The 26,575-nt window shown below is 38.9% G+C and overlaps 1 protein-coding gene across 1 annotated transcript in view; it reads right to left on the bottom strand.

Annotated features, from left to right (window-relative positions):
- LOC110467012 (vitamin K-dependent gamma-carboxylase-like) overlaps positions 1 to 25,334 on the bottom strand; it is a 40,478-nt gene extending 15,144 nt beyond the window's left edge. Inside the window, exons 1-11 of the mRNA XM_021523873.1 lie at positions 25,205 to 25,334; positions 22,551 to 22,738; positions 19,975 to 20,223; positions 18,265 to 18,420; positions 12,417 to 12,582; positions 10,057 to 10,135; positions 7,167 to 7,273; positions 6,791 to 6,954; positions 4,289 to 4,473; positions 2,638 to 2,766; positions 1,563 to 1,694 (exon numbers count right to left, since the gene is read on the bottom strand). Coding sequence (XP_021379548.1) covers positions 1,563 to 1,694; positions 2,638 to 2,766; positions 4,289 to 4,473; positions 6,791 to 6,954; positions 7,167 to 7,273; positions 10,057 to 10,135; positions 12,417 to 12,582; positions 18,265 to 18,420; positions 19,975 to 20,203 — 1,347 coding nt within the window. The 5' untranslated portion in view covers positions 20,204 to 20,223; positions 22,551 to 22,738; positions 25,205 to 25,334. The remainder of the gene's footprint in view (positions 1 to 1,562; positions 1,695 to 2,637; positions 2,767 to 4,288; positions 4,474 to 6,790; positions 6,955 to 7,166; positions 7,274 to 10,056; positions 10,136 to 12,416; positions 12,583 to 18,264; positions 18,421 to 19,974; positions 20,224 to 22,550; positions 22,739 to 25,204) is intronic.
- Positions 25,335 to 26,575: the final 1,241 nt, after the last annotated feature.

Here is a 26,575-nt window from a genome sequence, read left to right as displayed (position 1 = left end):
TTTTTTAATACAATTGACCCCTGTGACCTTGAATATAATTGAAGGTCATTCATTTGAACAAACTTGGTAGCCCTTCACCCAAGCATGCTACTGGCCAAATATCATCTCCCTGGGCATTTTGGTTATTGAGAAGAAGATGTTTAAAGTTTTTGACATATTTGACCCCTGTGACCTTGAAAATAGGTGAAGGTCATTTATTTGAACAAACTTTGTAGCCCTTCATCCAAGTTTGCTTCTGGCCAAATATTGACACCCTAGGCCTTTCGGTTATTAAGAAGAAGTCGTTTAAAGTAAAATATTGACGCCGGACGCCGGCCGGCCGGCCGACGGACCGACGGACGGACAACGGACGGACGGACGACGGACGCCGCGCCACGGCATAAGCTCACTTGGCACTTCGTGCCAGGTGAGCTAATAAATAACATTTTGTTAATGTGTCTTGACTTAATGTGTATCCATAATATGTAACATTAGTAATAGTTTGCACCAGTTTTTCAAGGACATTGTCATTCAGAAACCCCCACTGAAAGAATTGTGAAAGACAATTCTAGGATGGATGATAAAGGGTGTGTGACCGAATGGCACTACCAGGCAAGTAACCGACTGTAGGTAACCTTGAAAAATGTTCAAAAGCGTATAGTCACCGTATGTTTAATGATGGCTTACGGGGTGATTTGACTGTAGTCAACCACTGTTGGCCACTAAACAACAAGAGATGAAGTTTGATCCTAAAATAAGTCACATTTACCATATACTTGTGTGTGGATTGTAAAGATGACTTTGAGTCAGTTGTACAGCCATTGAATAAATGGTGTAAGCAGTTTATGCATTATATTAATCAAGGTAGACAACAGCCTATTGACGGTGGTGATCCAACACTCATAAAAAAACTTTAACCTAAACCTTGCCCAAAAAGTTTAACCTAAAGCTAGTCCAAAAACTATAACCTAAACCTTGCCCAAAAACTTTGACCTAAACCTTGCCCAAAAACATTAACCTGAAGCTTGCCCAAAAACTTTTACCTAAACCTTGCCCAAAAATTTTAACCTAAACCTTATCCAAAAACTTTAACCTAAACCCTGTCCAAAAACTTTAACATAAAGCTTGCCCAAGAACTTTAACCAAGTCCAATTAAGCTGTTTTTGGCCCCTAAAATATGAAAGTATGGAATATCTTACCCTCCCAGCATCTGGAGCTGAACTTTTGGAAGTACAATCAAAGGAAGACAATTTTGGGTTACATTGAGACTATACCACAATGGGGATGGGTGATTATTTGGGATATCTTCAAAACTAGAAAATATTGAGAGGCCTCACTTTATTAGTGTATTTTGCCCCAAAATTGGAGAAGTGGTTGATTATTGGAAGCATGGCTATTATCAGAACCAATACAGTATAATGACCTTGTTGTGCATGGTGGGTATGTATATATACTTTATTTATGAGTTGAGACAAACTTGAACATCCCAGCTTCCCAGTACATTAAACTTGTCTCCCACTGAGGTATACACATGTCATATACCTCTCAAGGGTATATTACTTGATCCATTCATTATAACATACGTAAGGGTCAAGGTAGCCCTGCTCCCCAGTGTCAAGGTCCATGTAGGTGAGGCGAACGTGCTGTGTCTTCCACGAGTGAACCATCATGTCCCAGGAGTACCCATACAGACCATCTGTCCACGTGTTGTAACCCTGGAAACGCGAGTGGAGGTTAAACTTGAATTATAACGTGTAAATATAGAATAATGATACAGCACATTAGGAGAAAGGTTTTATCAACATGATGTACGACAATCTTATAGGTACATCCTTGTTGTTGGGTATAAATACTAGTGTTTACTTAACACCTTATGTAAGGTCCTACTATCATTGAGGAGATCAGCACACAGCAGGGTGTTAGCTAGACAAATGAATTGGGACCGCTGTCATGCATTAAAAGTACCCCCTTACCAAAATGTATCTGAACACTTTTTATACCTGCATAATATGATAATATGTAACCCCCCCTGCCTAAAAAGTACACCCCTATAACATAACTGTAAATATTTCTACATGACTCCCCAAACCTTATTGTTTCCAGTGATAACAAACTATTCAGACATAATTTCCTGGCCCCTTTGGTTGGGTAGGGTGAATAAATATTCCCCTGTAACATCCTGATCAAGTTCTGAACTCTTGGATTAATAAATATTGAAACATTTTTTTTTCATATGGTGTTCTTTTTATACAGGGGGTGGAGGTGGGGTGTACTTTTTGGTAGGGGTATATAAAGTATCGGGACACTTTTTGACACTTTTTATTCTGCATAAAAACTTTTTAAGCAGGAGGTACATTTTATGCATGACACCTGTCCTGTCATTCTCAGCCACTGTAACAGACAAGCCTTGTGACTGGTAAGTTTCCATATGGTAAACTGTGTCCAACAGAATATGTGAGGGTTAAACACATGACTGGTCATTCTCAGCCACAGTATTAAACCAGTAAATTGTCATGTGACTGGTCTGTTTGTCATATTAGGTAATTGTAAATCGATATGCCCAACAGAATGTGTCAACCATTTTCAGCAACAGTATCACAATATATAGAGGCATTCAAATGTTCAGTGTATATGAGAACTAAGGGAGAAAGTGATTACCTTGGTGATGCAGTGGGAATACGGAAGAAACACTTGAGTACTGAGGTAAAATAGAGTCACGCAGGAGAAAAGTTTATGGTGGAATGTTGCTGCAGTGGGGGGTACCACTTGTGGAGACGAGGAGACACTCTGTAAATAGACATATATATACATACAATGTCCTGTCTAATGCTGTGTATGGAACACTTCACACCACAAAAATCACATTCACATATTGATCACCATGTTAACAAGTAGTTAGATAATTATTAATTTTCAAAAACAAATCTGAAGTCTGTGAGTGAGCTTATATGCTTTGTGCTGCTATTGTTGTTCCTGAAGCAAGCAGCAACCTTCTGACAAGAATATTGTGTACATAGATTAACCAGAAAGCTATATACATGGTAGTGCATACAGTTTAGTCGACATTTCCTCATGTTTCTAAATGTTCACAAAAGACTGCAGACAAAAAACAGCTGTTTCTTTTCTATTAGTCCAGTAATACATGAGGCCCTGAGCGCCTGAATCGCTCACCTGAATATCTAAGCAGTCATAGCAAAATATCCTCATTAAATATTATCCTGTACTACAAATATTTCACTCGCTTTTGTTTAAATTACCAGTCAAATATTATTATATGATTCTATGCTTTTTGGTTCTTCTTAAGAAGTTGTTTGACATATCTGACCCCTGTGACCTTATAAGGAGATCTAGGTTATTTTTAATTTTCAAACTTTGTCAGGCGCCATCCCAGGAAGCCACCAGCTAAATATTATAAAACTATGCTCTAAGATTATTCAGAGGTCGTTTAATATTTTGACATATTTGACCCCTGTGACCTTGTAAGTAGGTCAAGGTCATTTTCATTCTCAAACTTTGTCGGGCTAAGCCACCAGCCAAATATGAAGATTCTATACATCTCAGTTCTTCTTCAGAAGTTGTTTGAAGCATTTCACATATTTTACCGCTGCGACCTTGAAAGAAGGTCAAGGTCATTTTTATTCTAAAACTTTGCATTGATCTGGATAAGTCCATTATGGTCTACAGTGGTGAAAGGGTTAAAAGAAAAGATGATGGACAACGGACGACGGGCGCCGCACCATGACATAAGCTCACTTACCCTTCGGGCAGGTGAGCTAAAAAGGTGAAAAAATCACTTTATAGGTCACAAATTTTTGATCAACTTGAAAATTTGGCCATGACATCTCCAAACTATTACCTACATGTAACCTGGCAAAATATCATGTACATACCTATTACCATTTAGAAGGAAAGAAGAAGAAGAAGAAGAAGAAGAAGAAGAAGAAGAAGAAGAAGAAGAAGAAGAAGAAGAAGAAGAAAGAAGAAGAAGAAGAAGAGGAAGAAACAGAACAAAAACAATAGGTCTTTTCACCTGTTGTTAAAAAACCCTAATTAACTTTGTCAAAGGTCACCAATGTAAACTCCTACGTATTCAAAACCAAATTTTTGCATCATAAAATCGCTATGAGACTTGAGTTGAGACGCCAGCCAATCGGTTTAGACTCGATTGGTGCTCTGTATGTATACATGTAAACAGGATCATGTTAAATAGATACATTTTACGCCATTATTTGTTCTTTTTACACATGCAAACATTTTGCTGATTTGATTTGAAACCATAAATTATTTCACTACAATTGATGACATATACCTGAGGTTTGTCTATTTGTTTGCTAGACTTCACCAGCTCCTTCACATACACACAGTGGCTGTTGGGCTGTAGTTCTTGTCGTGTCGTTGGCCCACCTGGCAAAGGAAGTAACTGTAGGACCCTCCTGGGCCAATCAGGATAGCAGAATAAAGGCAGGGTAGCCAACATCGTGTACGAAAACATACCTAAGGAAAAATGTACAGGTAAAACATTTCAGGGGTTTTTAACAAAGCAAAATCCTGATACTCAAAATCTGCTTAATAGATTAATATCTAGATTTCCAAAATTGAAACATGCTGACATATGCTTCCTTACTAGGAAGGAAACTGTATTAGACAAAAAATGAATTGATCTCAATTACAGTTGTGTGATTACACAATTTGCAATGTGTACACCATGTGTGACTGATGAAATACTTAGCAATTAATGCTTGTGCACATCTGTGTGCACAATGAACGAATTGTGCAATTGCGATCGTGGTTGATATATATCAACAGGAATGGCTTTAATGATAAATGCAAATTTGATTCAAAACTACATAATCTTGAATTTACGGTAATAATTATCGTTCATTTGCGAGATCTGTAGGTTAATCTATTTATGTATTTCAGGTTTATTTATAAAAGAAATAAATCAACACACATTGACACAGTCCCATATACCTATACACAGGTAAATATAGCTGCCTTGCACACATAATGGGGTGTTTCTAGTCACCGAGGGCACTTACATAACTTCCCGGGGTGTGAAAAAGCTGCATGTGTCTCAAACACAGAAAATATAGATCAACACAAAGGCAATTAACAAACAGGTTTGGTCCAGTTGTGTTTACATAACGGTCAAACAGTATATATATCACTGATCAGCTCTCTGTCCGACAAAGGCCAGGCAATTCTTCCAGCCACTCATCCAGTTCTGTCTATAGCTATATGTTATACTCTACAGAGACCAAAATGGCTTTAATTGTTTTTTACCTGTTCTGTTATGAAAGTCGGGCTCAATTCTTTAACTTTTTACAATTGTAATACTATACATGTATAATACCACACATGTGTAATACAATACATATGTAATACTTATGTAATACTATACATATGTAATACTATACCATTGTAATACTATACCATTGTAATACTATACCATTGTAATACTATACCATTGTAATACTATACATGTGTAATACTGTGTAATACTATAATATAAAGTGCCAGTGCGGAGGGGTGTGTAAGAACATCCGGGGATTGAGGATCCATCAAGCAAGGGTGAAGTGCAGACTTGTGGAGTTACAGACGCAGCGCTCAGAAGTAATTTCTGGTGAGACAAAGGAGTACCCGTCCAGCCAGGAGGCACCCCATAGTGTTGGGGACCTCTCTGCTTTGATTTCGTCATGGGTCAGCCATTCGGACTTGAGTGATACAAACCACGACCAGGGTGTTCAAGCACATCCAACACAGCCAGCACGTAGGTTGAGGATAGAGTGGCCAAAGATGGACAACAATGAAGCTTGGAGAAGTTTAGACGCTGACTTAGATACCATCCTAGAGGCGGATCTAATGGGAAGCTTAGAAAGGGAGGTTGAGGCAATGGGAACTATCATCTACACATTCTGCAAGGAAAGATTTGGAGTAGAAGGAACACAGAGAAATCCTAAGAACATTATCATCCCGAATAGAAGACAGGATACCATCCAACGACTCGGACGAGAACTGAAAGCAGTCACACGACAGTACAGGAGGGCAAGTGATATAGAGGGGATAGAATTACATCAGCTGCGAAACGACATCAGGGAGAATTTGGCAAGACTCAGGAAAGCAGAGCAGGTTAAGAAGGCAAGGAAGGATAGAGCAAGGAAGGGGGAGTCCTTTATCAAGGACCCTTATTCGTTTACAAAGACTCTGCTGGGAGGGGAAAGATCAGGCCGTTTGGATAGTTCAACACCAGATATTGAGCAACACCTGAGGGAAACGCATGGAGATGAAGATAGGGGCATTCCACTTGGGAACTGTCCATGGAAAGGAGCTGCCAGAGTTCCCGCTTGACACCAAGGAACCAACTTGAAAGGAGATCCAAGATGTTGTTAAGAGGGCAAGGACTGAATCAGCTCCAGGCCCAAGTGGAATTCCTTATAAAGTTTAAAGAAATGCCCATGGCTGTTGAGGAGACTGTGGCAGTTACTGAGGAAAGTGTGGAAGCAGGGGAAGATACCATCGTGTTGGCAGAAGGCAGAGGGATGTTCTGTTCCAAAGGAGAAGGACTCAAAACACATCAGCCAGTTCAGAACAATTTCCTTGTTGAGTGTACATGTTGAAGGCAAGATTTTCTTTGCAGTATTGGCAGGAAGGATGACATCGTACATGACGACCAATGGATACAGTAGGAAATCATCAACGGCAGTTTAACCATGGATTCAGTGTTTTGGAATATAAATATCCTTGAAAATCATACTATTCATCTGATTTAACTATCTACATTGTTAGAATAGTGCTAACAAACAATACTTACCTATATTGAACAGCTGGGAGTTCATAAAATGGAAGGATGACCCAAAGAATAAAGCTACTGGTCTGGTTTTGTCAAAGAACAAGAAGAAACCGATGAACATATCCAGCATCAGTCCACAGATATGAACTATGTATAGGTCGATTTGATCATCGGTCAGGAACAGTCTACAACAAGAGGCTGATCGTGTATCACCTGAATTTTTTTTTTATCTTTTAAAGAAGTTGAAATATTTTTGTTACTTAAAACAATGCCGACATTCATCATACCTTTTAAACTCATAGAATAACAAGAACCCCAGAGGGCCTGTATCGCTCACCTGGATATTTGAACTGGACTAACAATTACACTGAGCAGGAAAATAGAAGCAAGTGCTTACCTGAAGGGATCAAATACCCATTTACTTGACAGGTACTGCATGGAGTATCCCGATATCCAATCCATGTCCAGCTTTTTTAGTCCAGCAATAAAGTAAACAAGGAACACCTGTTAAACATAAAAGAAGGACTCATCATACACATTTAACACTGAAAGTTTAATAGCAATTGGTTATTTTTCAACATCTGTAATGTGTAACATAAGCTACTTGCACCAACTGTTTTGTACAGTTTTGGTTTTCTTTTGTTTTGTTATTCTATCAACAGCTAAGGTCATTTAAGGACATGCCTCCATGTGTGTAATGTAAATGTGTGCATATGTGTATTAGTGTTGGAGACAGGGTATGTTGGTGTACGTGCCTTCTTGAGATAGAAGCACGGATCTGATGGTGACTTTATAGTGCTATCTCACTGAAATACCATGCCAAAGGCACCCAGCACAGCATTTCACCTGGTCACCTGTTACTGACAATGGGTAAACCAGTTGTTAGGATAAACCTAAGTGTTGGATGTTAAGCAGGAAACAACAACTGCCATTTTTAAGGACTTTAGTATGTCCTAGCCTGGAGAGAGAACCCATTGCCAATCCCAATAGCGCAAACCTTCAACACTTAGGTCAAAAGTGAGGTATTCAGCCTAGCACTTAGGCAATAGAAAACAAACAAAAATTCAGGAAATAGAGAGGAAATCATAAGATCCAAAATGTTGCAATGGATCCCGGAGCAGCAGATCAATTGAAGTTTCTGCTATGTCCCCTAAGCAGAATACACAGAAGAAAGCCCCTGATTGTGCAGGGGGCCCCACATTAGTCGCCTTATACTAAATGTAGTGGGAATCAGCAGGCCTGTTCTTTCCTCGAACCTGCAGAATAAACCTTTATTTAAGGATGCAACACATCGCCTTCCCAAAATGTACATATATGCAAAGTTTGAGGTTAATTCATGAAACAGCAGCTGATCCGATATGTTCCAGAAACCATTACTGTAGTATTTTAGGTCAAGTTAAAAAGTCGCACTGAGGTCACAATGATCTCATTCTAGAGTGAAACACATCACCTTCTTATGGTGTACCTTTGTACAAAGTTTGATGATACTTCGTGAAACAGCGGCTTAATTATGCTCTGGAAACCCTTATTTTTAGCATGAAAGGTCAAGACCAAAGGTTAAACTGAGGGCACAGTGACCTTCTTTTAGGATGCAATACATTTCAATCCCATATGATGAACCTAAATATAAATAAAGTATCAAGTTCAGCTAAGTCTCACACAGCTGCCCTTCACCATACAGGGAGAGGGAGCTGACACAGTATGACCCTTCCTAGTCATGATACCCAACACAAATCACCCAGCGCTAACATGATTTACCTGGATGGCAGATTAACACTTCTACAATATAAGCACTTTTCATTGTTGAGACGTGAAGTGAAAATAAGCATGTATAAACGCAGAAAAAACATTCCACCTCATGTCACTGAAGGAGAAAAATAATGAACTGTTCAAATAAATTTTGCTTTTGAATGAGAAATAATTCTTGTTTTTGTCAATTAGCAATTTTTGCCTTTCAGCCTACCACTTAGATAGATGAGGATCTTACTTTCTGATATGATCTAATTACAATTTATTCGTAATAAGTTTGGATTATTTCCTGCTGAAAATTGACAAAATATACAAAAAGTGTTAGTTCCCTATAGAAACTATAGTAAACTTTACCCCCTCCAATAGGGAGAGTGGATGGCCCTGGGGTAGTACAATTTACAATTTAGATACAAGAGGCCCAGATGGCTGTATCGCTCACCTAGATAAATAAGCAACTATGGGAAAATACTGTCATCAAATATATTAATGAAACTATTTCCAAATATTGGCTCAAATTGTCTCTCAGCAACACCCGTCCCTAATTGGGTCCCATCTTTCTGCCCCCCTGAATTGAGATGGATTATAATATTCACCTCAATTATCTCTCATTGGATCCAACCCCTCTGCCCCTCAAGAGCAACCCTCCAAATCTACAAAATTGAGTCACCTATCGGATGCCTGGTATAAGGACACTTTATACAAAGTTTGGTTAAAATCCTGCTATCAAACTGAATGAGAAGGGTTTTATACATTATTACTATGTTCCCCCTATTGGGCCCCTTCCCTCTGCCCCCAGGGGGGCTACACTCTCTGTTTAAGGATGATTTAGCACAAAATTTGGTTTAATCCCTGAAATCAAACTAAAAGAAAAGGAATTTCAAGATTTACCTGAACTTCACCTATTAGAACCCCCCTCTCTGTCCAAGGTGGGCAACACCCTTTGTTTATACAAAGTTTGGTCTCCTTTGCCAAAGAATGCTCTACATCAAATTTCGTTAAAATCCTTATGATCAAGCAAAAGAAAAGGACTTTAAATATTAACCTTAATTTCCTCTAATGGGCCCCAATCCTTTTCCCCCCAAGGGGTCCAAACCCTCCATTTATACAGTTGTGAGACCGCACATCAGGTAATGTTGTGCGGTGTGCGACAGTGTGTGCATATACCATGTGAGAACATTAAAATCTGGACGAATTGTGCGCATAATGGACCAACGTTGCGCGATAACAATCGTGGTTTGCGTAAATTGAGGAATGTCTTAATAATATTCATGGTTTCGTGTTTAAACATATAAACTTATTTCTAAGTTTGTTTCTATATTCTACATTTTAGTCAAAACCCACGGAGCCAGTCAGGACTATATATAGTAGGGTTTTAAAGGAAAAGTTGATATAAATCCAATGGACGGTGTTTGGACCTAACTAATGTAGATTTTACGGTGACGTTGAGTCAAGATTGGCCCTGTGTGTCTATCAAGTTTTTTGTGCAATAACTTCCTGGTGTTTGATCTGTATTTCTATCATAATCAGTTTGCACCTACCTGACTTCTGAGGAGAGTGTAGTTCCACAGGGGGACATGGCAGTGTCTGATCTGAGGCCTCAACCATCCATCTAGAGACCTGTTCTAACAATCAACTCTCAAGATTAACAAGAAAACATAGGGGCTTGAACATGCTATCCTGATTAATGTGGCCTTTCTTTTTATACTTTGTAGCAATCCTTGCCCACAACCTATGCTTATCCTAAGATGTTTGGTTCTTCAGAGAAAGTCATTAGAGCATTTGAACAAATCAGATCCCCGTGACCTTTAATACAGGATATATAAAGTTGTTTTTTTCACAAACTTTGCAGCTCTCCATTTCAGCAAATTCCATGCCAAACATATCATGACTCTAGATCTTTCAGTTCTTTAGACAAAATAAATTGAGTGTTTAAACAGATTTGAGCAAAGCAGTGTCAGTCGCATTTCACGCACTTTCTCCCTCATTGGAAATGTGAGATGAGGGAGATCCATGTTCATCAGTAAAAAGATACAATATTTGACCTTGACATTGACCCAGTGACCTTGACCTTTGGTCAATTGACTCCTTGTTTAATTCTGAATAACATTGCTTCAAAGTGTCATAACGAAATGTTCACCAGTAAAAATATACAAAGATTAACCTTGACCTTTGACCCAGTGATCTTGACCTTTGGTCAGTTGACTCTTTGTTTAATTCTGACCAACTTTGCTTCATTATGTCATAAAATGCTTATTAGTAAAAAGATGAAAAAAATTGACCTTAACAAAAGATACAAAATTTGACCTTGACCTCTGACCCGATGACCTTTACTTTTGGTCAATTGCCTCATTGTAACCTTTTTACCTCAGTGTGTCTCTTTGTTTTATTCCCACTAACTTTGCGTTCTAATGTCATAAAATGCTCAATAGTGAAAAGCTACAAAATTTGACCTTGACCTTTGACCCAGTGACCTTGACCACTGTCCCGATGACCTTGACCTTTGGTCAGTTGACTCCTTGTTTAATTCTGATCAACTTTGCTTCATCATGTCATAACAAAATGTTCATCAGTGAAAAGATGCAAAATTTGACCTTGACCTTTGATGAACCTAATTTCCTTGACCTTTGACCTTGAATTTTAACCTCAGTGTGTATTTTTTGTGAACTGAACATCTTGACCAAGTTTCATGTAAATCGGTCAATAATTATACCAAAGTTATCAGCCAGGAAAAAATATTGTGGACAGACGGACGGACAGAAGGACAGACAGAGTGATTACTATAGGGCACCCGTATCGGCCCTAATTAGTTTTGCGGGTTTAGAGAAGTCAAAGATGAGAACTGTTTGCAGACACATGATGGAGGACAGTGGACAAAAGGTGATCGCATTAGGTCAGACTTCATCTCATGTCATCTAATAAAGTGACTTGCAGTATTTAGATTAGATGGGGACACCATACTATCTTATTACAAACGTCTTTGTACAAACCCTGTATCCACTGACCAACAGATCTATATATCTTATATAATACAATGTACAGGTGTTTAATTAATAGGTAAAATGTTCCACATATTGATACTTCATAATTATGAAGATTTGATCATGCTCTTCACTAAATTTCAAGTTAGCATTTTTTCGAGTAAAATGTTTCAATAAAAACATTGTTTCCTTCGTACCTGACTATGTCAAATTTTTACTGACCATCATGTCAAAAATCAAGGTTAAAATTCACATCAATATTCTGCCCTTGAACCAAAAATCGATTCTGAGGTAAATAAAGTAGAGGTCAAGATTGAGGTGATCATTTTTCTCGCACCTCAGACAGAGATATCCCACGTCATACCCCATGCTAGATTTTTCTATCTCGTCCCATCTGTCTTGTACCTTTACGTGACATTTCGCGTAATTTTTACACTGCGATGTATTCATCCAATCGTTAACGGCTTGAAATAGACAATCTGCATTATAAATGTTCTATTTTATCGTTATATGCATAGTTTTGATGTAGATAAAATATAATCTACACTGTGAAATATGTTGTTTTCTTTGTATGGACGGACTACATTTTCACGCGGAAGCATTCAAATGTAGCTTAAGTAGTGAAGAGGTCATTATCATTTGAGGCCCCCGGCAGGATCATTGTAGTTTTTAGCTTTTCTTTAGGATACTTTTTTTTCGAACTAAAGGTGCGAGAAAAAAAAATCAATCACCTGTAACTGAGTAAGCTCAGGTTATCTCAGCCTCGGGCTAAGATTTTGTAAAATCCAAAACCCGGCTTGCACCTCGGTTGGGATTTTGTTACATAATCTTAACCCTCGACTGTGAAAACCTGATCTTGCTCAGTTACAGGTAAGAGATATTATTTATATTGTATACTTATCAGATAATGAGGACAGTACCAGCAACGGTTGGCATCACACAGAAGCAGTATCAAGGCGATGAGACCGTAGAGGTAGGAATGGTTATTCCAGCTTGTCTTATCCAACAGGAACACGTACCAATATGTCACTAGGAACATGACACAACTCAGTCTGTACAGCAGGCCTAGCATGATCCCTATGGCACCTGTATACATAAACAATCACTGTACAGCAGGCCTGGTATGTCCCCACCACACCTGTATACATAAACAATCACTGTACAGCAGGCCTAGCATGATCCCCACCACACCTGTATACATATACAATCACTGTACAGCAGGCCTGGTATGTCCTCACCACACCTGTATACATATACAATCACTGTACAGCAGGCCTGGTATGTCCTCACCACACCTGTATACATATACAATCACTGTACAGCAGGCCTGGTATGTCCTCACCACACCTGTATACATATACAATCACTGTACAGCAGGCCTGGTATGTCCTCACCACACCTGTATACATATACAATCACTGTACAGCAGGCCTGGTATGTCCTCACCACACCTGTATACATATACAATCACTGTACAGCAGGCCTGGTATGTCCTCACCACACCTGTATACATATACAATCACTGTACAGCAGGCCTGGTATGTCCTCACCACACCTGTATACATATACAATCACTGTACAGCAGGCCTGGTATGTCCTCACCACACCTGTATACATATACAATCACTGTACAACAGGCCTGGTATGTCCCCTCCACACCTGTATACATATACAATCACTGTACAGCAGGCCTAGCATGTCCCCCACCACACCTGTATACATATACAATCACTGTACAGCAGGCCTGGTATGTCCCCACCACACCTGTATACATATACAATCACTGTACAGCAGGCCTGGTATGTCCCCACCACACCTGTATACATATACAATCACTGTACAGCAGGCCTGGTATGTCCCCACCACACCTGTATACATATACAATCACTGTACAGCAGGCCTGGTATGTCCCCACCACACCTGTATACATATACAATCACTGTACAGCAGGCCTGGTATGTCCCCACCACACCTGTATACATATACAATCACTGTACAGCAGGCCTGGTATGTCCCCACCACACCTGTATACATATACAATCACTGTACAGCAGGCCTGGTATGTCCCCACCACACCTGTATACATATACAATCACTGTACAGCAGGCCTGGTATGTCCCCACCACACCTGTATACATATACAATCACTGTACAGCAGGCCTGGTATGTCCCCACCACACCTGTATATATATACAATCACTGTACAGCAGGCCTAGTGTGATCCCCACCACACCTGTATACATATATAATCACTGTACAACAGGCCTGGTATGTCACCACCCCACCTGTATACATATACAATCACTGTACAACAGGCCTAGCATGATCCCTATCACACCTGTATACATATACAATCACTGTACAGCAGGCCTTGTATACATATACAATCACTGTAGGCCTGGTATGTCTCCACCACACCTGTATACATATTAAATCACTGTACAGCAGGCCTGGCATGTCACCATCACACCTGTATACATAAACAATCACTGTACAGCAGGTATACATATACAATCACTGTCCAGCAGGCCTAGTGTGATCCCCCCCACACCCGTATACATATATAATCACTGTACAGCAGGCCTGGCATGTCACCATCACACCTGTATACATAAACAATCACTGTACAGCCGGCCTGGTATGTCCCCCACCACACCTGTATAAATATACAATCACTGTACAGCAGCCCTGGTATGTCCCCACCACACATGTATATATATTATACATATACAATCACTGTAGGCCTGGTATGTCTCCACCACACCTGTATACATATTAAATCACTGTACAGCAGGCCTGTTATGTCCCCACCACACCTGTACACATAAACAATCACTGTACAACAGACCTGGTATGTCCCCACCACATCTGTATACATATACAATCACTCCTGTATACATATACAATCACTGCACAACAGGCCTAGCATGATCCCTATCACACCTTATACATATACAATCACTGTAGGCCTGGTATGTCTCCACCACACCTGTATACATATTCAATCACTGTACACCAGGCCTGGTATGTCCCCACCCCACCTGTATACATATACAATCATTGTACAACAGGCCTAGCATGATCCCTATCACACCTTATACATATACAATCACTGTACAGCAGACATGGTATGTCCCCACCACACCTATAAACATAAACAATCACTGTACAGCCGGCCTGGTATGTCCCCACCACGCCTGTATACATATCCAATCACTGTACGGCAGGCCTGGTATGTCTCCACCACACCTGTATACATATATACAATCACTGTACTTCAGGCCTGGTATGTCTCCACCACACATGTACAGTAGGCCTGGTATGTCCCCACCACACCTATAAACATAAACAATCACTGTACAGCCGGCCTGGTATGTCCCCACCACACCTATAAACATAAACAATCACTGTACAGCCGGCCTGGTATGTCCCCCACCACACCTGAATACATATACAATCACTGTACATCAGGCCTAGTGTGATCCCCACCACACGTGTATACATATATAATCACTGTACAGCAGGCCTGTTATGTCCCCACCACACCTGTAAACCTAAACAATAACTGTACAACAGGCCTGGTATGTCCCCACCCCACCTGTATAAATATACAATCACTGTACAGCAGACCTGGTATTTCCCCCCCACACCTGTATACATAAACAATCACTGTACAGCAGGCCTAGCATGATCCCTATCACACCTGTATACATATATAATCAATGTACAACAGGCCTGGTATGTCCCCACCCCACCTGTATACATATACAATCCCTGTACAGCAGCCCTGGTATGTCCCCACCACACCTATAAACATAAACAATCACTGTACAGCAGGCCTGGTATAAACAATCACTGTACAACAGACCTGGTATGTCCCCACCAATCACTGTACAGCAGGCCTGGCATGTCACCATCACACCTGTATACATAAACAATCATCACTGTACAGCAGGCCTAGCATGATCCCTATCACACCTTATACATATACAATCACTGTACAGCAGTCCTAGTGTGATCCCCACCACACGTGTATACATATATAATCACTGTACAGCAGGCCTGGTATTTCTAGGCCTGGTATGTCCCCTCCACACCTGTATACATATACAATGTATACATATACAATCACTGCACAACAGGCCTAGCATGATCCCTATCACACCTGTATGCATATACAATCACTGTACAGCAGACATGGTATGTCCCCACCACACCTGTAAACATAAACAATCACTGTACACCAGGCCTGGTATGTCCCCACCCCACCTGTATAAATATACAATCACTGTACAGCAGGCCTGGCATGTCACCACCACACCTGTATACATAAACAATCACTGTAAAGCAGGCCTGGTATGTCCCCACCCCACCTGTAAACATAAACAATCACTGTACAACAGGCCTGGTATGTCTCCACCACACATGTATATATATACAATCACTGTACAGCAGACCTGGTATGTCCCCACCACACCTGTATAAATATAAAATCACTGTACAGCAGGCTGGTATGTCCCCACTACACCTGTAAACATAAATAATCACTGTACAACACGCCTGGTATGTCCCCACTACACCTGTAAACATAAGCAATCACTGTACAACACGCCTGGTATGTCCCCCCCACACCTGTAAACATAAGCAATCACTGTACAGCAGGTCTGGTATGTCTCCACAGGCCTGGTATGTCACCACCCCACCTGTATAAATATAAAATCACTGTACAGCAGTCCCGGCATGTCCCCACCCCACCTGTATAAATATAAAATCACTGTACAGCAGGCGTGGTATGTCCCCCACCACGCCTGTATACATAAACAAACACTGTACAGCAGGCGTGGTATGTCCCCCACAACACCTGTATACATAGACAATCACTTGACAGCAGCCCTGGTAGTCAACACAACACATGTATACATAAACAACCACTGTACAACAGGCCCGGTATGTCCCCACCAATCACTGTACAGCGGGCCTGGTATGTCCCCGCCACACCTGTATCCATAAACAATCACTGAACAGCAGACCTGGTATGTACCCACCACACCTGTATGCATATACAATCACTGTAAAGCAGGCCTGGTATGACCCCACCACCCCTGTAAACATAAACAATCACAGTACAGCAGACCTGTTATGCCCCCACCACACCTGCATACATATACAATCACGGTACAGCAGGCCTGGTATAAACAATCACTGTATAGCAGGCCTGGTATGACCCCACCACCCCTGTAAACATAAACAGTCACTGTACAACAGGCATGGTATGTCCCCACCACGCCTGTATACATAAACAACCACTGTACAACAGGCCTAGTATGTCCCCCACCACGCCTGTAAACATAAACAGTCACTGTACAACAGGCCTAGTATGTCCCCACCACATCTGTATACATATACAGGTGTTGTGTGGACTACCAGGCCTGCCGTACAGTGATTGTTTTTGTATACAGGGGTGGTGGGGACATACCGGGCCTGCTGTACAGTTATTGTTTATGTATACAGGTGTGGCGGAGACATACCAGGCCTGCCGTACAGTGATTGTTTGTGTTTACAGGTGTGGTGGGAGACATACCAGGCCTACTGTACATGTGTGGTGGAGACATTCCAGGCCTGTTGTACAGTGGTTGTTTATGTATACATGTGTGGTGGGGACATGTTCAGGAAAGATGTACTACGTTTGTCTGATCCGTGGCGAATTTTTGAATATGTCAAATTGATTGTATATGTATGCAGGTGTGGTGGGGAAATACCAGGCCTGTTGTCCAGTGATTGTTTATGTCTACAGGTGTGGTGGGGAAATACCAGGCCTGTTGTCCAGTGATTGTATATGTTTACAGGTGTGGTGGGGAAATACCAGGCCTGTTGTCCAGTGATTGTATATGAATACAGGCGTGGTGGGGACATACCACACCTGTATACGTAAACAATCACTGTACAACCGGCCTGGTATGTCCCCACCACACCTGTATACATATACAATCAATTTGAACATATTCAAAAATTCACCACGGATCAGACAAACGTAGTACATCTTTACTGAACCATAGTAGAACGTAATATTCCGTTGTAGTCTGTAATAAACCGTAATTATCAGTACTTATTCGTAGTATATCCCAGACCTCGAGTCGCCAATGATCGGTAAGGTCAGTTACGGTGAACTGTGTACTTGTGCTTACCCGTACTAAAAGTTGTGGAATGAACAGGCGAGCGCAGGAAACAATGAAGCTAGCAGGAAAAACATCACAATATGCATACAAAGTTTTATGGATTAAATGCTTCTGGACGGAGGCACCCATTTGTATGTCTCCTTGCAAACTTGGACGAGGGATAATATTCCATAAATGAATATTTCTTGCGTGGATATTTCCATGTTAATTTACACAAAGTGAAAAACGTGAGAATTTCTACACCACAGAAATTTCCACTTTAACAGTATGTTATCCAAAGTCAAAAGTGACAATAATTACAGTATTTCTAAGGTATAATGTGGGAAAAAAGTATAATTGATATTTTATCACAGATTAGTTTCAAATTTGAAAAAAAAAAAATCTTTGTAAAAGGACTAACTTAGGGTGATACCCAATACCCATTTGATTGTCTTGTTTTTCTCTTAAAAAATACTTTTTATTTTACCCTTCAAATATTACTACAGTTCCCTATATAACACGAACATTTTGGCATTACATCAACTTTAAGAGTAAGGCTATTTTCCATCGATCGTGTACTATTTTTGTGAGTCTGTATTTAGATTATACTTACCCAACAACATGACAAGATAGACCACGTACATCCACACCAGGGGGAGGGGCCGCAGCCAATCAAATAGGGGAAAGTGACAGGTGGACGGGTCGCCCCAGCGAACGTCTGCCACACCCATCCCCCTCTCCTGGGGAATGTCAATCACCATCAGCAGACCTGCCACATAAATAAACAGGTAACCTTAAAGGTAAACAGGAAATGACTACCGCTACAAGTGTTTTAAGATTTTACAGAATGAACCACCATTAATTTGAAGCGTGTATCATTAAAACAGAGATCCTAGAGGGATATCTTGGCATTAACCATCATATCATCTTAATTGATTTGATCAAAGATTAATCTTTTCTATTATATTATCTGTTTGATTTAGTCATTTAAACAGTTAATGCACCATGTGGTTACTTCGATCAAAACTTCATTCCATTGTGTATAATATTGTTCTTTCAATGCGAGACTGTCATTTGACCTATTTACAAAGACAGTAATTGATGTGCAACAAGGGAATCTACATTTGAAACTGAACAAGAGGCCCAATAGGCCTGTATCACACACCTGGTATTTTTCTCACTAACCTCAAAAGTGGCCTCAAGTCAATCAAGTATATATTTGAATTTCAATCAAATGAAGCTTCAGGCCAAATACCATTACCTTTGACTCTTGGTTAATCAGAAGAACCTGTTAAAAGTATCGAACAAATTTGATTGCTTTTACCATGAAAGTAAGTCAAGTCAATTCATTTGAACCAACTTGGTATTCTTTTGATCATCCCAGCATGCTAAGGTCAAATATCACCAGCCATGGTCATTTGATTATTGAGAAGATGTTTGAATATTTGAACACATTTGATCCATGTGGCATTAAGCACTCCGTCATCCCAAGATGTCCTTATACACCAAATCTGGTTACTCCAGGTGAAATAATATAGAAGATACGTCCCAGACAAACTTCTCAGATGGACGGAAGGATGGAGTGCAAACCTATAGTCCCTCCCGGGAACCGGTGGGGGACTAAAGAAGCGACAGGTAAACTATGTTTTTTTTTTCTCCATCTGAGCATGTAACTGTCCAAATATCATATCCTAAGTCTACTGTCTGTTGTTATCTGAAACCTCACTAAATTTTAATGGGAAGCAGGCACCCTTTCTTGAACAAGGGCTTCGAGTGTCCCATGCTGATCTCCCAGCTTCTTGTGACTAGCTTCAGGCATGGTATTGACTAATTAAACCATGAATGAAGTTTGAGTACTGGTTTATTACTCTGTTGGACAGTGTGACCAGGCCGTGTCTGTGTAAATTTTAAGAAATGTAGAGCTATACATAAAAGAGTGAGATTTTAATACCAAGAGAGCGCGAGTGTGACAGTGTGAACACAAGACAAGGATGACTTGAGATCAGGCGACTCAGGGTCAGATTGTGAGAGTTGACAACCAAAATTACCAAGCACTTCAGTAATTTACCTGGCTAGCACATTAACATACTCTACCAAATTATCATTAACTTGAACTTCTTGGGTTGGTTGGTTGTACAGGGTTTAACATCCTATTAACCCCTTCACCACTGTAAACCATAATGGACTCATCCAGACCAATGCATGGTAGAGTCTACTAAAGTTACATAGGGGTGAAAGGGTTAATAGCTAACTTGTGTATGCATCCATGTGTGTATGTATGTATGCCCGCGACAGGGTATATGTGTGTTGTTGTTGTCCTTACCAAACATAAATCGTGTAACTCCTAAACTTGCCGAGTCTGTGGGCCGGCACAAAAGCTTCACTACTGACACAAATGATGTCAGTTCACAAAGATTAAACCCCAAAACTGGGTGATGATTTCCTGGCCCATCATTTCCATTAGACGGGGTAAGGGGGTCTGTCTGCAGCACCGGCTCTCTGAGACCTTTACTGGTCCTCCCCCTGTGTCTCAGACTGTAGCCTCCCGTCATGATTCCTCTACATTTGTGCACTGAAAATCAAACTTCAAAGTATTAGAAGTACAAGAATATCACAGCATAATCAACAGATGATGCAGTGTCCAACCCTTCACAGAAGTGTCCTGAGAAAGATCAGCTTGCCATTCCAAGGGGGAGATAATCTCATGCAGAATAGTGTATGTGCTAATGCCCAATGTATGCATATACAAAAAAGGAAACTTATCGGTGACAGTCAAACAAGGCTCAAATTGGCAACCCTCCTTTGAGAAAGATCCCTAAGGTACTTTCTGAGAAATAGCGACAACAAGAATGACTAAAGGATGGGCTAATATTAACAGACGCATGCTGATCATGTGGGCTGATAAAATTTGAAATCAATGTTATTCCAGTTAGTTGTGCAATATATTTTAAGTATAATCATTTGACGGTCAATTGTTTTTTGAAACAGGTACACTGCTATGTGTGTGGAAATTGTGTGTTAAGTATACTCAGCTCCTTAGTATCATCATGCACCAGTGACTTCACTCCAAGAATAATAAGCTGTGGAACCGATTCGATATTGTAGGCAAATGTGCTTTTGGACTGATAAATTACACAGGTAAGTAGGTACTAGACCAAATATACTATAGAACATGCAACATGTATTTGGAGCGAGTTGTCATCAACAAATTGGTTTTATTTGCACGATTTTCTAACCTATTTTTTACACAGATATGCAAGTGGTCAGTTTCATGTTGTTTTTTACCAGCTGACATCAGTTGTCAAAAGGGTAGTGACATATCCTTATATGGGCATATGTTTGGTCATCCATCTTCTATTTCGAGTTAATGAACCCTCGACTTATGTAACAATGTTGAGTTTCATCAGGTAGCATCACTATGACAGTGTTACCCTTCCATGACGTCGATTATATGCTAAATATGTCCCTGGTGTTTAGAACTCATAGATTTTAGTCAGAAAGCAAGTATAGCAAAATAACAGAAACTAGAACACTGACAGGTCAGTAAGGGCCCCGTCTTGTGGCAATATATCCCCCATAATCATCAAGAAGCAATCTGCCCATATAGCTGAGCTTGACGTTTGACATTTGGACTTCAAAAAGAATCACAAGGAAGCAAAATATACATTTTACATGTACTATGATGTGAGTCTTGTTTCCTTCCACCTCCATATTTGCTGGGCAAACAGAAATGTAAATACTGGTGCAATACTCATTTGTTAGCTTTGATTTGTTTTATTTCACCTTATATACCTCCTACATCAAGAGCCAGGGTCAAAGTCAAAGATCCACTTTGTCTTTGACCTTTGGACCCAAATGACCTTGACCATTGACCTAGTGACCCTGAACTTTGGTCAGTTGACTCATTCTTTAATTCCGACCAACTTTGCTTCTTGATATCATAACAAATTGTTCATCAGTGTAAAATACAAAACTTGACCTTGACCCTTTGGACCCCGTAACCTGGACCTAAGGTCAGTTGACTCTGTGTTAAGTTCTGAACAACATTGCTTCATAATGTCATAACAAAATGTTCATCAGGGAAAAGGTACAAAATTTAACCTTGACATTTGACCCAATGACCTTTACCTTTAGTCAGTTGACTCCTTGTTTAATTCTGATCAACTTTGCTTCATCCTGTCATAACAAAATGTTTATCAGTGAAAAGATGCAAATTTGACCTTGACCTTTGAATCTAATGACCTTGACCTTTGACCTTGATGTTTAACTTCAGTGTGTCTGTTTGTTTAATTCCAAACAACTTTGCTTCATAATGTCATAGCGAAATGTTCACCAGTGAAAAGCTACAAAATTTGACCTTGACCCCTGACCTGATGACCTTGAACTTAGGTCAGTTGACTCCTTGTTTAATTCTGATCAACTTTGCTTCATGATGTCATAACAAAATGTTCATCAGTGAAAAGATGTAAATTTTGACCTTGACCTCTGAACCTTATGACCCTGACCTTTGACCTTGATTTTTTTACCTCAATGTGTATTTTTGTGAACTGAACATCTTGACCAAGTTTCATGTCCATCGGTCGATAAATACCAAAGTTATCAGCCAGGAACAGAATTTGTGGCCGGATGGACGGACGGACGGACGGACGGACGGCCGGACGGACGGACAGACAGACAGACAGACAGACAGAAAGACAGACAGACAGACAGACAGACAGAGTGATTACCATAGGGCACCCGTATCTCCGATACGGGGCCCTAATAAAAGGAAAATTCAAGCGTATCCAAAGTCAGTGAAGTAGAAAATATAGACCACAGCAAGCTTCATATATAGCCTTTGTAGGACTCTTCAAGCTGCTAAATTTAAGAGTAATGAAGATAGCATGTGAATATACTCACCAAAACCTGATGTAGAATACCAAGTCCAAATCTGTGTGTCACCTTACACTACTTGTGGTCTGTCCCCTTACACTACTTGTGGTCTGTCCCCTTACATTACTTGTGGTATTTCCATAGAAATCACAGTCAAGTGCTGTATTGATTGTCGCAGGGTCTCCAGAGTTTTATCACACTTGTATGGTCTCTATCTGTAAATTCAATCATACTGATACCATATCAATACAGTTGATATCTCAATATCATATTGCATTATAAACATAAATTGTGTGAACAACTGTAATATGAGGTCTGTATATATATAAATGTTAAAAGAAGTCTGTATATATAAAGTCTATAAACAATTGTAACATCAAGTCTGTAAACAACAGTAACATCAAGTCTGTAAACAACTGTAACATCAAGTCTGTAAACAACTAACATCAAGTCTGTAAACAACAGTAACATCAAGTCCATATATAACTGTAACATCAAGTCTGTAAACAACTAACATCAAGTCTGTAAACAACTGTAACATCAAGTCTGTAAACAACTGTAACATCAAATCTGTAAACAACTGTAACAAGTCTGTAAACAACTGTAACATCAAGTCTATAAACAACTGTAACATCAAGTCTGTAAACAACTAACATGAAGTCTGTAAACAACAGTAACATCAAGTCTATAAACAACTAACATCAAGTCTGTAAACAACTGTAACATCAATTCTCTAATCAACTGTAACATCAAGTCTGTAAACAACTGTAACATCAAGTCTGTAAACAACTGTAACATCAAGTCTATAAACAACTGTAACATCAAGTCTGTAAACAACTGTAACATCAATTCTCTAAACAACTGTAACATCAAGTCTATAAACAACTGTAACATCAAGTCTGTAAACAACTGTAACATCAAGTCTGTAAACAATTGTAACATCAAGTCTGTAAACAACTATCATCAAGTCTGTAACCAACTGTAACATCAAGTCTGTAAACAACTGTAACATCAAGTCTGTAAACAATTGTAACATCAAGTCTGTAAACAACTAGCATCAAGTCTGTAAACAACTGTAACACTAAGTCTATAAACAACTGTAACATCAAGTCTATAAACAACTGTAACATCAAGTCTGTAAACAACGAACATCAAGTCTGTAAACAACTATAACATCAAGTTTATAAACAACTGTAACATCAAGTCTATAAACAACTGTAACATCAAGTCTATAAACAACTGTTACATCAAGTATATAAACAACTGTAACATCAAGTCTATAAACAACTGTAACATCAAGTCTGTAAACAATTGTAACATCAAGTCTATAAACAACTGTATCCTCATGAACAATTCATGCCAAGAAACTCCTACAAAGTTTATGAAGCATCCGCAGTTTCGTACTCATATCGGCAGAAAACTGTTGAAATTACGGATGACTGTCATAAACATGTATACAATCTTCTAATGGAAACAAAAAATTAGCAACATAAAACTGTATTAAAAAAAACATCAGAACAAACAATTTTTAACAAATTTCTCCCGTCAGAAGTAGCCGTCAAATGTTTCAAAGAAAGATAACTTGAATACACTTAAAAATTCTCTACAGTGACCTGCAAGAACAAAAGCTTCGTTTGGAATAAAAAAAATATATCTTCGATTGTCAAATTAATTATCAAACAATTTTTTTAAAATTTCACATTTTTTTTATTGATTTGTTAATATGTCAACTTGAACGAATTCATGTAATCTTTTAAATTTTATTTATTTAGTTATAATATATTCTGTTATTTTTTTTCTGCAGTCTTAAATCAGTTTTGGTTGATGGTAAGTTATTTCTCATTTTGTTCTGTTTAAAATTGGAAGTTCATTACATTTCAAGGTTTACGTTTCATTTCAAACTGAGTTTATCGATATAAGAATGTCTCCTTCGCTCTTCGGAAGTGGACAAAAATTGGCGAGGAGATGTGGCCTCATTTGCATACAGCTTGATAGAATTAATATATAACGCGTGGAAACATATGACTAGACGATATATATAATAATATTTATCATTTTTGCTTGTGATGTATTTTGTAATTGTGAAATCAGACTAACTGACACAGTGTTGTCTGTTGACAGCTGTGTATAGTACTGTACGTGCAGGTATACTTTCCGTTGAAACTGAAAGGCCGGGATATTGCGCTATTGCGATGGTAGCTATTTTTATCAACAGCTTTCCCAAAATGACCAATTTGACTAAATAGGCCCTTTAAAATATATCACACTGCTTATTCACTTTTTATTTATTTCAAGTCCATGCACTTGCTTACGTTATATTCATAATATCATTTCTCCCTAACCTGAAATTTAAGCCTTCATGATCAGCAAACAGTAAACAGTTCAAATATTAATTTTCAACAAACATGTTAACTCAGCTGAAACTTGCGGATCTAGGCCTACTGTAATATTCCTGTAGGAACTCTATCTAAATCAGAGATGTGTATCCATCGTTATAAATCTCTGATTTATATAGAGTTCCTACAGGAATTAGGCCTACTGTATTTACTATAGATCTATAAAAAGATCTTCACACCTTTTTCATATCACTATATTATTAGATTGATCAAGGTTTGAGGTTTATGCTATTGACTCTATTTAATTGTATTATGTTTTGTTTTCAATAACTAGGTCATACTTACAGCATCTACAAACATATCGTAGGCCCTTGGCAATCCTTAGGCCCTGCTGCAGCACTTCATCGTCCCTGCTGTACACATATGAATGTTGTTTATAATTACAGTAAAGCATTAAATCGGAAGCCTCAGTTTCGTATTTTTTAACCGGAAATGAAGTATGTGAAAGTGAAAGTAGGAGTGGGATGCCACCCAGGTATGATTCCGCGCCTAGTCGGAATTGGCCGAGAAGTTGCGATTGGGATGCCACCAAGTATATACGTCTAGTCAAAAACGTCCCCAGATTTCCAATTTCAATGCACTTTTACAGTTTCTGTAAATAAAGTTGAATTTATATGTCTCTGGTCTGGTTAAAGCGGTATTAACATTATTTTAAAAGGTTAAGCATTATAAAGTAGATGGGGTAAGTGGTGGAGAAAGGGATGTTCCTATGTATTTCATAACTGAAGGAAAATGATCCTACTGCATGTATAACTTACAATTTAGTCATAAAAATGTTTTATCTAGATTTTCTTCACGGATTAACCGATTTCCTCTAAATGTTTTAAAAGTAATTTGATAAAATTGTATTATTTCCCGTACAAATTCACAGACAGGTTATGGACATTTATTAATTGTTTAAGACTGGTTATAAACTTGTATTAACTACAACAAACATATTAGGAACATATATCAATTGTTTCAGGCTGCTTATAAACTTGTATTAACTATAACAAACATATTAGGAACATATATCAATTGTTTCAGGCTGCTTATCACACACATAGGAACATATTTTTTTATTTACTGTTTCAGACTGGTCATACACCTGTATTTATTATCACACTTGACAGACAGGCTATGGATCTTTAATTATATTGCTTCAGATAAAATAGTTTTAACTATCACAGACATTAAGGAACATACTTATGTATTTGTAATTCTATGTTCTATCAATATATTGTCATGTAAGGAACATTAATTCATTGTTTCAATCTGGTTATAAACTTGTATTTACTTGTTCTATCACAGACAAGAAGTAATATTTCATTATTTAATACATATATACAGATAAGTGATATTTCATCATCAGCTGCATGTTCTTTGAAGTCTGAGATATTGATCACTAGATATATTTTGTAGAGATACAATTGTATTTTGTGACCTAAAAGGCATTTCACACAAGCCAGATACATGGTAACAGCATGCACTTTATTACCATTCAAATGTAAGATATCATAGTAAAACAGATATTTTTATAATGAGAAAATAAATAAATGAATAAAACTATTTTCCATTCAACCCCTCCCCCCAAAAACAGCAATAGCAATATATATATAGGAACCTCTCTGTAGTATAGAATATATCATGTGTAATGTGTTGCATGTGTTATATCAG

The sequence above is a fragment of the Mizuhopecten yessoensis genome, unplaced genomic scaffold (assembly GCF_002113885.1).
Source record: "Mizuhopecten yessoensis strain PY_sf001 unplaced genomic scaffold, ASM211388v2 scaffold11153, whole genome shotgun sequence".
NCBI classification, from domain to species: Eukaryota; Metazoa; Mollusca; class Bivalvia; order Pectinida; family Pectinidae; genus Mizuhopecten; species Mizuhopecten yessoensis.
This window is presented reverse-complemented; position numbering and strand designations above follow the sequence as displayed.